Below are 14,275 nucleotides of genomic sequence, written 5' to 3'. Positions count from 1 at the left end.
CTTGTGCCTAAGTGCTGTGGGTGTCAGGTTAATGTTTGACATCACAAAAAGTGGATGTAAATATTTATTCAAAACACAATATAAAAGGACAGCGATAACATAGCGTATTATTCTCTAAATCCTTAAGCGTGTGTTCTTAATGGGTGTAGCTACATTACTGGACAAAAAAAAAAAAAATCAAGAACAAAAAACCCTAAGACAGAAAGTTTCAAGGTGTATGTGAAATTTTTGACATGGCTTTTTTGGTGGGGGTAGTGTTTGAGGGGCATTTGCTCATGAAAACATTTCTTCAGTCATACTGTATGTGTGCATCTGCACAAGCTTATGTCACATAAAACTGAGTTCATAGCAATAATACAACTTCAGTCAGTCAGGTTCCAATTCTCGTACTCACTCCCAGTATAGACGATACTGCCAACTCAAGTACCAAACTGTGCCACATGCAGTGTACATCTGAAATAGAAAGTAAGTTTCCAAAACCTACCATATTGTAAAACAAATATTGATGAAATAGTAATAAAAAAAAATGGAATAATCAGTTCATCTAGGGATGCAACTGATTTTAGCAGAGGTGTCCCGCATCATGAGAAGGTTGAGCGAAAAATCTGTCATATTTTTGTCAAAATATGACTACTGTATTACATGCCCGGGTTTCCTTCAGGCTCAATGTTGCACTATAGCAATAAAAGTATGGAAATGCTCCATCTGTAATCGGCCAATTGATTGATTCATTGCATTGTAAGTACTCAGTGTTGAGACATTCATTTTCGGTCATTTTGTGCTTCCAAATTAGTGGGAACAGTTGCGGGTCAAAGCTTCACATTTTCAATCATTTTTCTTCCTGCGCGTAATGGCCAAGTGTACCAAAGCTAATGTCAAGAATAAAAAAGGTGTCCAAAAATCACAAATGTAGTCAACTGAAGCCAAGTATGGCAAGAAGTTGGATGTTTAATTTCTGGTGAACCCGATGACAACTTTTGCGCCACTCCAAACGAGCGGAGAAACCGACATAACACAGACACGGTGTCGTCAGAACATCTATCTAGTAGTAGTCTAGAACACTTGGAAACCGAGAACCAGCTAAAGAAACAAAGTTCAAATCTTTTTTGTCTTTTTGGCAGCTTTCACAACGATGCTTTTTGCTTTCTTCTTGACAGTTCTTGACTTGGCTTTGGCGACGACTTTCTTCTTCGCTGTGGCCGTCGTTTTTTTCTTGGCCTTTTTGGTTTCCGGCGCCTTTTTTTTCTTGGCCTTATCGGCTTCAGCGGCCTTTTTTTTCTGGCTCGACAGAGTCTTGTCTCTGAGCAGGTCTTGTCGGCCAATTTCCATCATGTTGTCTTCCCATGACTCCATCTCATTCTTGTAGCGGATTTTGTCGTCCTCGGCCAGCTGTGTATAAATCTGGAATGTTGAGCAAATAAATTGACAGTTTGCTTGATTAATTGTGCACAACATTTGGGAACAAAAAAAAAACATGTTGAGGGCCAATACATATAACAGTATAACATATTTCCCAATAGAGCAACTAGGGCCTTTATTATGCATACAGAGTTTTATTAGTATTTTAATCTAATTTTCTATTTAATTCTGTTTTAACTGTAGATGTACAGTGTCCTTGAGGGTCTCAAATGGTGCTTCCAAACGGGATGCATTATTATTATTATTATTATTAGAATATAATAAACATATGCTATAGTTTAGCACGTGCAGTTCCTTTGATTTCTTTAACTTTAAATTCCAAATTACCTACTTCAACGTTACTAAAAAAAAAAAAAAAAATGTTAAGTTGTTGAGGCCTACCTGCTTCTGATTACTGAAAAGATTCCGCCAGTCATCCTGCAAAGACTTCATCTTTGCCTGCAACATCAAACATGAAATCCTGTTATGTCAAAATCATGACGTGCCAGGATGCTACAAAAAAATGTGAGCGAGAGGCCGAATCATTGAAAACATGAAGTACAAGCAACACAGATCAAATTGTTGGTAACCTTTCGTACTAACCGATACGTTTGCTCCTTTGGCTTCCACGAAGTGTTCGGACATAAAAATGTTGAATGGCGTGCGAGGACGTTTGGGTTTCCCCATGTTGGTTGCTTCCTAAAAATCACGTTGAAAAAACATCAGCGAACTTTGCATGGCGCTTGTGTGCTTTCGGCTCACCCTTTTCTTGCGGATGGCCTTCCTCTTGGCCATCCTCCGCCTCTTCTCAAGCGCTTGCTGCTCGACCTGTGCCGGGGTCAACTGGGCCTGGTATCGCTGTAGCTCCATCGTGAACGTCTCCTTCTCCCGCAGATATGCATCTTCAAACGGCTTTGAGCACCATATCAAGCAGGTGAATTCGTATTATGCTTCAACAGTATATGTAAGTATTTGACTTTTTTTTTTTTTTTTTTATGTTTATTTCCTTTTAGATACGTGTGACCCTTTGACCTGATTGTAAAACATTATTTATACCAAACACTTTGGTGATGGATGAAAAGATTTGTGATCATTGCCACATTCGACTAAAGTCAGCAAACCTTGAACGGATATTTGGAACCTTTCTGGTTGCATTGTAGTGATAACGATGAATTACCCGCTTCTGCTCTGGGCTCATCAGTCTCCACTCGTGGGCTATCTTCCTGATGGCATCAATTAGTTTTATTTCTGTAGGAAAACACAAGATTATATTGAACAGCTGTCTCGGTGTAGGCATCCTCTCAAAAAACAAAGATGCAGTAAGAACATAAGTCACTGCATAGCTCCTCATTGCACACTGAGATCATTTGAAATGCATATGTTGCGTCTTGCCTGGGTTCCAACTCACGACGACTGGCTTCTGCTGCAAAACGTATCTCATGTATCCATTGAGAGGCTTCTTTGGAGGGCCGCTGGTTTGGGTGGACAAGCACTTTACTGGACTCCCATATGCAGCATGGACAACTCTGGTACAACAAAGATACAAATACAATAAATTATTGAACATCCCAAGTTTTAAGTTGTTTTTTTTTCTCATCAAAAACACTCTGGTTCGGGGGGCCCTTGGATCTATAAAATACAAAAATGTATTACAGATATATTCTTAGATAATTAAAAAATAATAATAAAAGAAGCCGTGTTAAATATATTGGCTACCTTATTTTCTACACTTATTCAATGTAAATTAGAAAACGGTAACGTAACGCGTTTCTAGTCGACTGCAAAATACACCCAAAACAACGGGGGGAAAAAAATGTACAAAGATTGAGCAAATTCTCTGCTGGCCCACGAACACCCAGATAGTGTCATATTTCATGCTGCAGAAAACATACTATAGCGTACTTACTTATCTATATACAAGTACAGTATTGCAAAAAAAAACAAAAACAAAAAACAATCATGCAATGCAGATTACATTAGATTTGTTTGGTGGTTGTCTTTGGGAAAACATACAACTAATGATTGGGCTACTGTTAGCTTTGTCGCTAATCGTAACAAGAAGCTACTAGAGTACAGTACAAACTTAGTTGAAGCAAAGTTAGCTACCTTGCCAGAGTGCTCGTGCAAGTGAAGACATTGAAGGACTTCGCCAGAAGACTTGCACTTGCTGTTACAAATCCGAAAGGAGCCATGCCGGCGTTGTTTGCAACGCTCCTAAAATCACGTCGGGCGGATCGAACAAAAACAGTCGTACGACCTCACAATTCCACGGCGATTTTTTTTTTATATTTAATGCATGCGATATCCTTCAGCCCTGCACAGTGCACACATGCAGCACCGCAAGCAAGCTGCAGCAAAAGGCGCCTTCGGGTGCCCCCGGTGGATTGTGGGTATGAACAAAAATACATTCTTCCTCATTTACCGCCACCAACTGGACTGGAGGGAGAAACGCATATTAATGCCAAAAAAATAAATAAATTAATGATGATGATAATAATAATAATAATAATAAATTAAAAACCGCTGAACCAGCAATAAGCGTTTTCCACGAAAACCGGGGCTGATTACACAGGTGCCGAACTGGTTATAAATGAGTTGCTGAAATGTTTGCTACAGTTCCCAAGTCATAACATTATAATTTAAATTTAAATCTCTCATATTTTTACAGTAATATATATTTCCATTCTGACTATACAGTTTGTGTTTATCCGCAGTTTATAAACTGTTAAATATTTGACCACACAAGTTTTTTGGGGGCGTTATACGGGGACGGAAATTGACTTTATATAGTTTATGATTGAAAATTATGTTTGAAATAAATGCACGGACGGACTTTCCGGGTACAACATGCCTGCACTGAATTCAGTTTAAAAGTTGGACACAAGAGGGCGGCATCACCAACAATAACCACTGAGCGCGTCACAGAAACTTAGCTCATCAATGTAAGTGAACGAATAACAGTAATTACTAAATTGGCATTAAAAAAACATTTTAAGATAGCTGATGTGAAGAATATGCTAATATTATATACTGAGCGCTAAAATAGTTGATACCTGAATTTAGCTCATTTTAAAATGCATCATGTGACTGGTTGTTGATCACATGATTCACGGAAGTTCATCCTCAAAAACGATGCGTTTCCTTCTTTTGATTGGATGCAAGTTCTAACACAAAAAGTAAGGCCTCTTCTGATTGGCTAGCATTTCCTCAGGAACGCGACGCTTCCCGGTGAACTGCAAATGGAGCAATCGTGCTGTTTTTAAACTTGAGCTGCGGTGGGAAACCTGCCGAAGGGGTCGAAATGTCGCACGGGAGTGACCGCAGCTTGCTTGTCGTCGTCGTCGTCCTCTACCTGTGTGTAACCGCGTCGTGTACATTTCCCACTTTGGACCACTTGAAGGCGCAAGCCAGCGACAAGACACAGGGCAGAGCTGTGGTGGAGCTGCTGAGGAGACTGCTGGGGAACAGATCCACTGAGTTCATCGTCATCGTCAACAGGAGCCTCTCCAACGACAGCCTGGATGTGTGCGAACTCAAGTCGACCAGACACAACAAGATCGTCGCCACGGGCAACACTGGAGTGTCCGTGGCCTCTGGGATTTACAATTACTTGAAATATTTCTGCAACTGTCACGTGTCTTGGTCCGGGGATCAGTTGGATCTGCCTCGTCCTCTTCCTAAACTCTCCGGCGTCCTGCGCATCAACACCCAGCACAGGTCAGTGACCTTTCTGTCTCAACCCGTGTCAGTCCGTCAACACACTGACGCGTGGGTACGAACAATGCACGTCAGTGCGTTTTAAACATCTCTGATCACTTTTGCTACTTTGTCAGTTAACAGGCTGACAGGGTTACCAAGATATTTTTATTTTTGGGTGGACTCCAAAATGTAAAAAAAAAATAAACAGAAAATAAAGTACAGAAAATGTCTGGATCTATTGTTTCACCATAAGACCAATTTGGATGGATGTGCTATAAGCTCCCGAGCACTCACTGGAGTGGGCGAGTTCCACAAGGGCACCGTAGCAAACTAGTGTCTCGCTAGTCGCAACCAACCTGTGTATTTTTGGTGCGTAGAATTACGTCCCACCATGTCATCGCCATCTCTTCAGCCTTGATTCATTTTCAAGTTTTTAAAACCCAACTCTAGAGATTTGTGCACAATCATTGGCTAACGGTTTCCCACAGAATCCATTTCAGACTGGAGTACACATGGGATTGCATCATAGAGGGAGAGACGAGTATGGCTTTTACCAGCCAAGAATGCCCAAATACTGTTTTTTTTTGTTGTTGTTTTTTTCCATCAGCCATGAATGACAAGTCAGTGTTGCTTCTGTGTTTGGCAACAGCATACATGGCAGCATTTGAGTAGCAGGGCACCCATCATTGCAACTGAGCACATAATAAAAAAAAACATGGATGCATGACAAATAGAGCATTGGAACTCATTATGTTTCATTGTTCACTAGGGGCGCAATGAAAACTTGCGGCGGCTATGTCCTTTTAAAAGGACCATTTCTCTCAATTAACTGTTGTGAATTAGAGCCGCATCATCTCACAACAGTTATGTCATGTGCGCAGACTCGACAAGCCATGTGAAGCATGGCCAAGTGTGGCACCATTTGTTTTTTTTTCCCCATGACCGTATCATAGTTTAAGGCCGGGGTGTCAAACTTGTGGTTCTCATCTTGGGCCTGTTTTTAGTCTTGGTTGTCCTCGGGCAGTCGGTATAGAATGTGTGCTATAAATCCCGATGTCAAGCCCAGTTGAATCCGACTGTAAAACTAACATACATACTGTAAAACTTTCGACATTAAAACAAAAAAAAAATGTCATGGACAGACTAATGTAAATTGGCATTTATGTTGCTGTCATTGTAAACCCTCAAACAACTGCCAATACAAACACTCAGAGATATTCTGATTTGTCCAGTATTATCCGAGTTTGGGTGCCAAATGTCTGCTTCTTGTTGGTAAAGTCTAGAAGGTGCGCGAGTAAGTACCGGGTTTTAGTATTGGGTCAATACTAGCCTTATTTTCATGGACTGGGCACTCATAAAGGTTCATGATACCAGCTAGCTATAGCGATAGAAGCAGTGACAAATGTCCAAAGGAAGTTTACATGCTAAGTCATGTCTATTTTGCTAATTTGTACTAAGCAGCCAGGACCGAGTTTCCCCACATTCCTATGGTCGTCATCACATTTTTTTTTTTTCCTCCCCAGTCATCACCATTACCGTTCTGTTGTGGCTTTCCCCACCAACACGCTTGCTCTGACGTCACTAGCTTGAACTCCATTAAGGCTTCGGCAGTCGGGCAGAGAGGCGCGCTAACAAGCAGCAACAAAGGAGGCGCTTTCATCTCGACTCACTCAACCGGATGTTCTCAACGTAGAGAGGCTCACAATCACGTTTAGGAAATGAAAACAACCTCACTTGACTTCTGCTTTAGATAATCACACACAAAAAAAACACCAACTGTTAAAAAGGCCAGATTGAACTGTTTGTGAGGTTGCAGCGCCCTCTGTTGGTCAGTTGATTGGTACCAATTGTGTGGCTATAATACAATACTACTTAGCTGAGCTACTTAGTGGTACATAAGTCCAAAATAGTACAAATAACATTAACCTAAATGAATATATATAAGACAAATTACTGGTAACGTTACATTGGGAAACCTACCTGCGAATGCACACGCATGAAGAAATGAAGCTAAGCTCGAACATGTAGCGACCAACTTCGTCTGTCGATTAGCATGAGGTCTTAACGACAAACAGGTGGTCCAAGACGTGCCTAACTATAATTAAAACGGTACCAATCAACTGACCAACAGAGGGCGCTGCAACCTCACAAACATTTTCAATCTGGCCTTTTTAATACCAACGATTACCGGTACATAAGCCTTCGATATTATTCAAATGCGGCACATTTTCAAGACGGAGGTTGTCGCTTGAAACTTGCGGTACCTGACTGTATTTTTGGTGTTCTTTTACATCGCTATTCATAAAATAAAATGGAATAATTAAACGTCTGCATTTCAGTGAGTTAGCCACCATCAAGTGATTTTTTTTTATTTTTTTATAAGAGGCAGACGGCAGCAAGTGTATTGTCACAAAACCGCACCCACGTTTCATCTTATGTGTTTCATATTTGGTCTGTGTCCAGGTTCCGCTACTACCAGAATGTCTGCACTGTTAGCTATTCGTCAGTGTGGTGGGACTGGCCGAGGTGGGAGCGAGAGATCGACTGGATGGCGCTCAATGGAATCAATCTTCCATTGGCTTTCACTGGCCAAGAGGCCCTGTGGCAAGAGGTAAAAGAGCAAAACCCTTCGTAAGGCAAAGTGTTGATCCTATGTTCCGTATAAAAAAGGGCTTTTAACTGGGTTTGACCAAAGATATTCAACCAAAAAAATAGAAAATACCGTATGAGTGACCACAGGCAAAAGGCAAAATCTTGAGTGTAATTTGTCAGGGTGATGCAAACCTTTTCGAATGTGAAACATTATGTCGCGCTCATTCGCCAACACTTACCTAATTCACCTTTTCAGGTTTACCGCGCTCTTGGTTTAAACCAATCGGAAATCGAGGAATTCTTCGCCGGCCCGGCGTTTCTCACCTGGAATCGCATGGGGAACATGTTTGAGTTTGGCGGACCGCTGCCACAGTCCTGGCATGTGAACCAGCTGACCCTCCAAGTAAACAACAGCTTTTACGTACAGATATTTACACTAACGTTCTGTTGGACTCCCTTGTGATTAAAATACCCGAATATTTTTATTTCATTTTTTTTTCTTCTGTAGTTTAAAATCTTAGAGCGGATGAGATCATTTGGCATGATTCCAGTGCTGCCAGCCTTCTCTGGGAACATCCCCAAGGGAATCCTCAGGTAAAAACAGCACATTATTCATTCACGTTTACAGTGGTTATTAAGTCGACACATCCCTCTTGAATTGGCAAGTTTTTCAAGAATCGCCAAAGCATGATGTTGTTCTCTGTAGGTTTCTGGTGACCATTGTTGTGGGCGTACAAATACGAATACCTTTTGGAGTCGTGGCTAAAAAGTTCTGGGTTAGTCCGTAACGTTGACTCAATTGTGTTTGGGACAGTTCAAGAGTAATTTTTTGCAAAATTTCGAAACCAAGGTTGAACTTTGACACGAGTTTGAACGTGATTGGTTAATTCTGAACACATCCACAGTTAGAGAAAGGGTGCACATGTTATTGTAGACGCAGGGTCCTCGAGGGCCTCCAGTCCTGCAGGTTTTGGAGGTTTCCCTCTTCCAACACAAGCTGATTCTAAACAGGATCGTTATCAGGCTTATGCGGAGCTTGCTGATGAGCTGATCATATATCAGCTGTGTTGGAGAAGGGCAACGTCCAAAACCTGCAGGACTCCGGCCCTCGAGGACCGAGTTTATTTTGACTTCTCTGCTTGAAAAGATGTTTTTCTTCCGGTTGAGTTGTACGCTACATGTTACAGGTCACAATAATGGTGGGAAAAGTTTGGAAATATTATTATTATTATTTTTTTTTTTTTACCACAAAAAAATGACATTTGAACAGGGGTGTGTAGACTTTTTATAGCAACCGTATATATTGAAATTAAAATGTGTAGAAAATGGCAATATTATTATTATTCGAGTCACACAAAATTGCAGCTTGTGCTGAAGTGATTTTGCATTTCAGGTTGCATCCAGAGGCAAACGTAACAAGACTCGGTCCCTGGTCTCATTTCAACTGCAGCTTCTCATGCTCCTACATCTTGGACCCCAGGGACCCGCTTTTCCTCCGCATCGGTTCCCTCTACCTTTCCCAGGTGGTCAAACAATTTGGCACGGATCACGTCTACAACACGGACTCCTTCAATGAGATGATCCCGCCCTCCTCGGACCCCGCGTACCTGTCGGCTGTCAGTCGAGCCGTCTTCGCCTCGATGACTGCCGGTGAGTTCTTAAGTCAAGGTTTCTATTTAAAGGGGGTTCATACTTGTTTTTTTTTTTATGGCACTTTACATGAGGAATTTTTTTCTTCACACAGTATTATTGTTTCATTGATGTATTTCTGTTAGCTGATGCTCAGGGTCAGAGTTCACCATTCGGAACAGTCGTTGGGTGAACTGAGAGCCACTGTCCTGCCTGTTTCCGATGTCCCCCTCCACCAACACGCCTGATTCGATGAACAGTATCGTTTTTCAGGCTCCTCCAGAGCTTCCTGATGGGCTGATCATTTGAGTCAGCCGTGTTGGACGAGGGAGATATTGACCATGCTCTGGAATGCCTGCGCCTGCTTCGGTGGCTCAACTATACTTGAACACTATTTAATTTGTTGTTATTTTCAACTCCAATTAATTGCCCCAGTTTGGGGGACCCACGGATGACCTACTGTGTTACAAAACTTAGCCCGCTTCAAAAACTCCCTACTGAGTTGAACATTTCAATCGTGTTCTAGAATGGTCCCTTTCTTGTTGCTCACAATTTTTTTTTTCTCCCCCCCCAGTTGATCCGAAGGCAATTTGGCTGATGCAGGGATGGCTGTTCTTGCATGCTGCAGCTTTCTGGAAGCCTGCCCAGATTCGGGCCCTACTATACGGCGCGCCCCTTGGCCGGATGATCGTGCTGGACTTGTTTGCGGAGACCGAGCCAATTTTCTCCAACACCGAGTCTTTCTACGGCCAGCCTTTCATCTGGTGCATGCTGCAAAACTTCGGCGGCAACAGCGGCCTCTTCGGCGCGGTGGAGAGCGTCAACTCGGGGCTCTTCAGAGCCTCGCGTTTCCCCAACTCCACCATGGTCGGCGTGGGCATGGCACCCGAGGGCATCGAGCAGAATCCCGTCATGTACGAGCTGATGAGCGAGCTGGCGTGGCGCAAGGAGCCGGTCAACCTGGTCAAGTGGGCGTCCCTGTACGCCGTGCGTCGCTACGGCACCACGCAAGAGAGTCTGACCGCCGCGTGGAGACTCCTGTTTTCCAGCATCTACAACTGCACCGTGCCGCATTACCGGAATCACAACCACAGCCCACTGGTGCGCCGGCCTTCTTTTCGCCTGCAAACGAACCTTTGGTACAACCCGGCGGACTTGTTCAAAGCGTGGAAACTGATTATGGAAGCGGCTCCTTCCCACATGACCAAGGAAACGTTCCGGTACGATCTTGTCGACGTTACCCGGGAGGTCTTGCAAGTTCTGACGACATCGTTTTACCTGGATATCACAGATGCCTTTCATAGACAAAAGTTGCCAGAACTGCTGATCACAGCAGGGGTGCTCATTTACGACCTTTTGCCAGAGCTCAACCGTTTGCTATGCAGCGACCGCAACTTTCTGTTGGGGAAATGGCTGGAGCGGGCCAGATCTTTAGCTATCGACGAGGAGGAGGCCAAGCTGTACGACAGGAACGCCAGGAACCAGATCACTCTGTGGGGCCCCAGTGGTGAAATCCAAGACTATGCCAGCAAAGAGTGGGGAGGCCTCATGGAGGACTACTACGCCCAACGGTGGGGCTTGTTTGTCCAAACGCTGGTGGAGTGTCTGGACAGCGGGCAGCCATTTAAGCAGGACGCCTTCAACCAGGCCGTTTTCCAGGTGGAAAAGGGATTTATTTATAATGGCCGAAAGTACCCTAACAAGCCTCAAGGCGACACGTACGAGATCAGCCGCAGAATCTTTCTAAAGTATTACCCACAGGCCTTGAAAACCTTGAAAAGACGATAATGATCAGCAGAGACTACATTTTCGATTCAATATGTGCAGCAAGAAGAATGTCAATTCTTAAGAGGTATCCCAAACTTTCTGATGAAGACAATCATCTTTTTTTTCTCTTCTTCTTTTTTCCAGTTGACTCTTACCTGAGAATGTTGCAAATGTAGGAGGGTCATTGATGGATAAGGGTTTCACCAGACTCAGCAGTTAATTTCTGATTTAAAAAAAAAAAAAAACATAAAATATGAATTACTATTATCTACAAATTAGGACGTGCAGATCTATCATCGAAAGTCTCTCAAGTAGTCGCACCAGATGATGGTTGGTGGCGACACATATTTTCAACTTAAATCAAAGTTATGAGGCTAACGATTGGGCATAACAAGCTAGCTAGCCACACAAGTAAAAGGGTAATGAATAAAATATATATATTTGTTGGACAAAAATAATATTGATGTCCAAATATCACAACTACATTCCAGTCCACTAAAAGGATAACTTTTTTAACATAGTTGTGAGACACTACAAACTAGTGCTTTTACGATTATTATTATTTTTTTAAATCAAGTCTCCTATCGATATTTTTTAAGGTTCTACCTGGTAGAACCCGCCTAGTACTGCCTGAAGCCAGCTGGGAAGCCACCGCGAACCTTGTGAGGAATAAGCGGTTAAGAAGATGGATGGATGGATAAACGGTTAACAATCGCAATTAGCATTAGCCCCGAATAAACTCGACTCACATATTTATTGCACTTTTCCCGAAAATCACTTCATAGTCCAACATGTGAAAAAAAAATCCAATTTGATCAAAATATTAAATGATAAATCGAGTGCGCTTAAATAGCGCTTTATGTTTCCTAATCCGGAATCCGGCTTGTCTCATTCAAACATATTGAGTTGTCGAAGCCGACGCTGGCCGTTTGATGCAGCATAGCAACCGCACGGAAAAGTTTTTCAAATAAACTTACTTTATGTTCCAGTGTCCCGCGCCGTCGCCCTGATGTTTTTCTTCGCTTCCATTCCACTTTAAATCCATAGACCTCATGAGTACTCGCTCATTGTAGCTTCGTACTTGATCATGCTAGTCTAGCTAATGGTGATAATGCTAATCTAGCTAATGGTGATAATGCTAATCTAGCTAATGGTGATAATGCTAATTTAGCTAATGGTATTGCGAAGTGAGTTCGTTTCGAAGGTCCGCCAGCGTCCGTGTTTACAAACTCTCTTGCGTCTTTTGTTACGTGCATTGTGGCCAACTGGGTCAATTTCGGCTCGCTTATTGCACACTTTGGTGGCGTAAAGCCGTAATGATGTGTCCTTCTTTTTGGTTGGGCCACGTGACAAATCATAAAACGGGCATCACCGGACAAACCTATTCATTATTGAGTGATTATTTTCCAATCATTGTTGCATAAAATGATATTGCAGATCTACGTAGTGTACTTATCTGTATACAGTTCATGGGTCGGGGGGCTTAATTTCAGCTGTAACTTGTGCTAACACACATGTACTGTAATAGGCTGTTTGACATATTTAAATATGAAAAGGGCCAGCATTCTCCAACAGAACAGACTGGAGAGCTTCCTTTAAGCGACTATGGCTGCCATTTTGACTTGTGACGTGAGCTCAGAACCGTCCAATCCCTTGCCAGCAATAACAACCGTCCCTTTTCATCAATTCATAACTCAAGCTAACAGGAAGGGCACAAACACTTTTTTTTCCACAGCACTTTTATGTATTTGACTCCATCACAATGATGAACATAAAAGAACAATCCAGGATGCGAACATTTATTTCGAAACAAAATGGATTCATGTTTAATTCTGGCCATGAGGAAAGCAGGTCAAATGTAAACAAACGAGTATTATACAATAGAGCCCAATTTACTGTGTTTTCCTTGATTGACAAAATACATGGCATAAAGTCAGATAAGATGTTGCTTGCATTTGGTATTAGACAGTGAAGTATACCCAGGAAATTCCATTTCCTTTCCGAAATATAACTTTCAATAGCAATAGCAATACACGTTATAAAAAAATCAAAACGATGGAGTGAGTGCCTTGATCATTTGAGGACAACAAAGCCTGTTAATACATTTACACCATTAGGATTGCAGATTAAAGTCATTTTCAAAGATGAACATCCCTTTGGAATTAACAGGAGAATATTTGTAAAAGTAATATATATATTTTTAGATTGAATTACATATATTCTTAATGTTTTCATTTTGTGGATATAAAAAATTGGGAATAATGGGGGGGGGGGAAGTGCCCACTTTAGTATCACAGCCTGATTGTCAGACATTACACACCGTTTACGAGTTAGATTGCTGTCATTAAACAAAATAATTTATTCACAATTCCCTGTGTAAATATATTTGATATGACATTTGTTAGTTTGCAAGCAAAATGAGCTGTTCTGATAAAGCTGCCGGAATGAACAAACAATTATGCTCACAACACAGACACACACAAAAAAAAAAATGAATTCATTGACATAAGGCAGTTAGAGGAAAACAATAATGTGTGTAAACATCAATTATGACTAGGGATGTAACGATAAGCGCAATATCGTGATATTGTGATGGTAAAACTGCCACAATATCGTTGTCGGCATGTTCACGATATTTAAATGTAACATCTGTTTAAAAAAAAAAAAAAAAAAAAAAAAAGGGTTGATTTCCATTTGTGCAGTTTTAGCACCCTCTGGTGGATAGTTTTTAGTGCAATTTACTTTTCATGAGGGATGTTTTGGCCCTTCTATGTTTAAAAGGTACACTAATTGTCAGATGAAGGGGAAAGTTATATGCCTGTATGCTTTAACAACATAATAATAATAACATAACATTGATGTTATGTACAAAAGCACAATATTGTGCTTTTATTTTTTTAGTATGACCACATTTTTCTTTGCAATATTGTGACCTTTTTTTTAACGATCGCCAACCTCCCCACCTCTTTTTATTGTATTATGGATTTTTTTTTTTTGTTCAGTACATTGAGTTGCATTTGAATGTATGAAAAGTGCTATATCAATAAAGTTTGATTTGATTTGAATATTGTGAGAATTATCGTTATCGCGAGCTTCATATTATCGTACATTTGGCTATCGTTACATCCCTAATTATGACTCCAAAAATGTGATTCCGATTTTGTGTTTAGGATCGCATTCGAAAATATTA

At 41.5% G+C, this 14,275-nt stretch overlaps 2 protein-coding genes across 5 annotated transcripts; one reads left to right on the top strand and one right to left on the bottom strand.

Moving 5' to 3' along the window:
- Positions 1–51: 51 nt before the first annotated feature.
- Positions 52–12,327, bottom strand: tfam (transcription factor A, mitochondrial). Of its 4 annotated transcripts, XM_077503053.1 has the most exons (9): positions 12,063–12,327; positions 11,241–11,308; positions 7,929–8,013; positions 2,791–2,924; positions 2,576–2,646; positions 2,161–2,310; positions 2,002–2,097; positions 1,801–1,857; positions 52–1,401 (listed from the first exon to the last, which is right to left on the bottom strand). In XM_077503053.1, exons 4-9 carry the CDS (start codon positions 2,837–2,839, stop codon positions 1,096–1,098), a joined length of 729 nt encoding a protein of 242 aa, XP_077359179.1. In that variant the 5' UTR covers positions 2,840–2,924; positions 7,929–8,013; positions 11,241–11,308; positions 12,063–12,327; the 3' UTR covers positions 52–1,095. The 4 variants fall into 4 exon arrangements, with proteins under 4 accessions (XP_077359179.1, XP_077359180.1, XP_077359178.1 ...); XM_077503054.1 differs by lacking the exons at positions 7,929–8,013; positions 11,241–11,308; positions 12,063–12,327 and adding exons at positions 4,452–5,092; positions 7,078–7,145; XM_077503052.1 differs by lacking the exons at positions 7,929–8,013; positions 11,241–11,308; positions 12,063–12,327 and adding an exon at positions 7,078–7,181.
- On the top strand, positions 4,580–14,150 carry naglu (N-acetylglucosaminidase, alpha). The gene is made up of 6 exons (XM_077503041.1): positions 4,580–5,115; positions 7,561–7,708; positions 7,946–8,092; positions 8,198–8,283; positions 9,083–9,339; positions 9,893–14,150. Exons 1-6 carry the CDS (start codon positions 4,700–4,702, stop codon positions 11,104–11,106), a joined length of 2,268 nt encoding a protein of 755 aa, XP_077359167.1. The 5' UTR covers positions 4,580–4,699; the 3' UTR covers positions 11,107–14,150.
- Positions 14,151–14,275: the final 125 nt, after the last annotated feature.

This window comes from Festucalex cinctus, chromosome 17, assembly GCF_051991245.1.
Source record: "Festucalex cinctus isolate MCC-2025b chromosome 17, RoL_Fcin_1.0, whole genome shotgun sequence".
NCBI lineage: Eukaryota > Metazoa > Chordata > Actinopteri > Syngnathiformes > Syngnathidae > Festucalex > Festucalex cinctus.
Note: the sequence above shows the minus strand (reverse complement) of the source record. Positions and strands in the feature narration are given on the sequence as shown.

Bases quoted from the DNA above. Each gene is read 5' to 3' on its own strand.
- tfam (XM_077503051.1), bottom strand. From the start codon at position 3,590: ATGGCTCCTTTCGGATTTGTAACAGCAAGTGCAAGTCTTCTGGCGAAG. The intron at 2,098-2,160 runs GTGAGCCGAAAG...CGTGATTTTTAG, and splicing joins AGGCCATCCGCAAGAAAAGG to GAAGCAACCAACATGGGGAA. The intron at 1,858-2,001 runs GTTAGTACGAAA...TTGATGTTGCAG, and splicing joins CCAAAGGAGCAAACGTATCG to GCAAAGATGAAGTCTTTGCA.
- naglu (XM_077503041.1), top strand. From the start codon at position 4,700: ATGTCGCACGGGAGTGACCGCAGCTTGCTTGTCGTCGTCGTCGTCCTC. The intron at 8,284-9,082 runs GTAAAAACAGCA...TTTGCATTTCAG, and splicing joins ATCCCCAAGGGAATCCTCAG to GTTGCATCCAGAGGCAAACG. The intron at 9,340-9,892 runs GTGAGTTCTTAA...CTCCCCCCCCAG, and splicing joins CTTCGCCTCGATGACTGCCG to TTGATCCGAAGGCAATTTGG.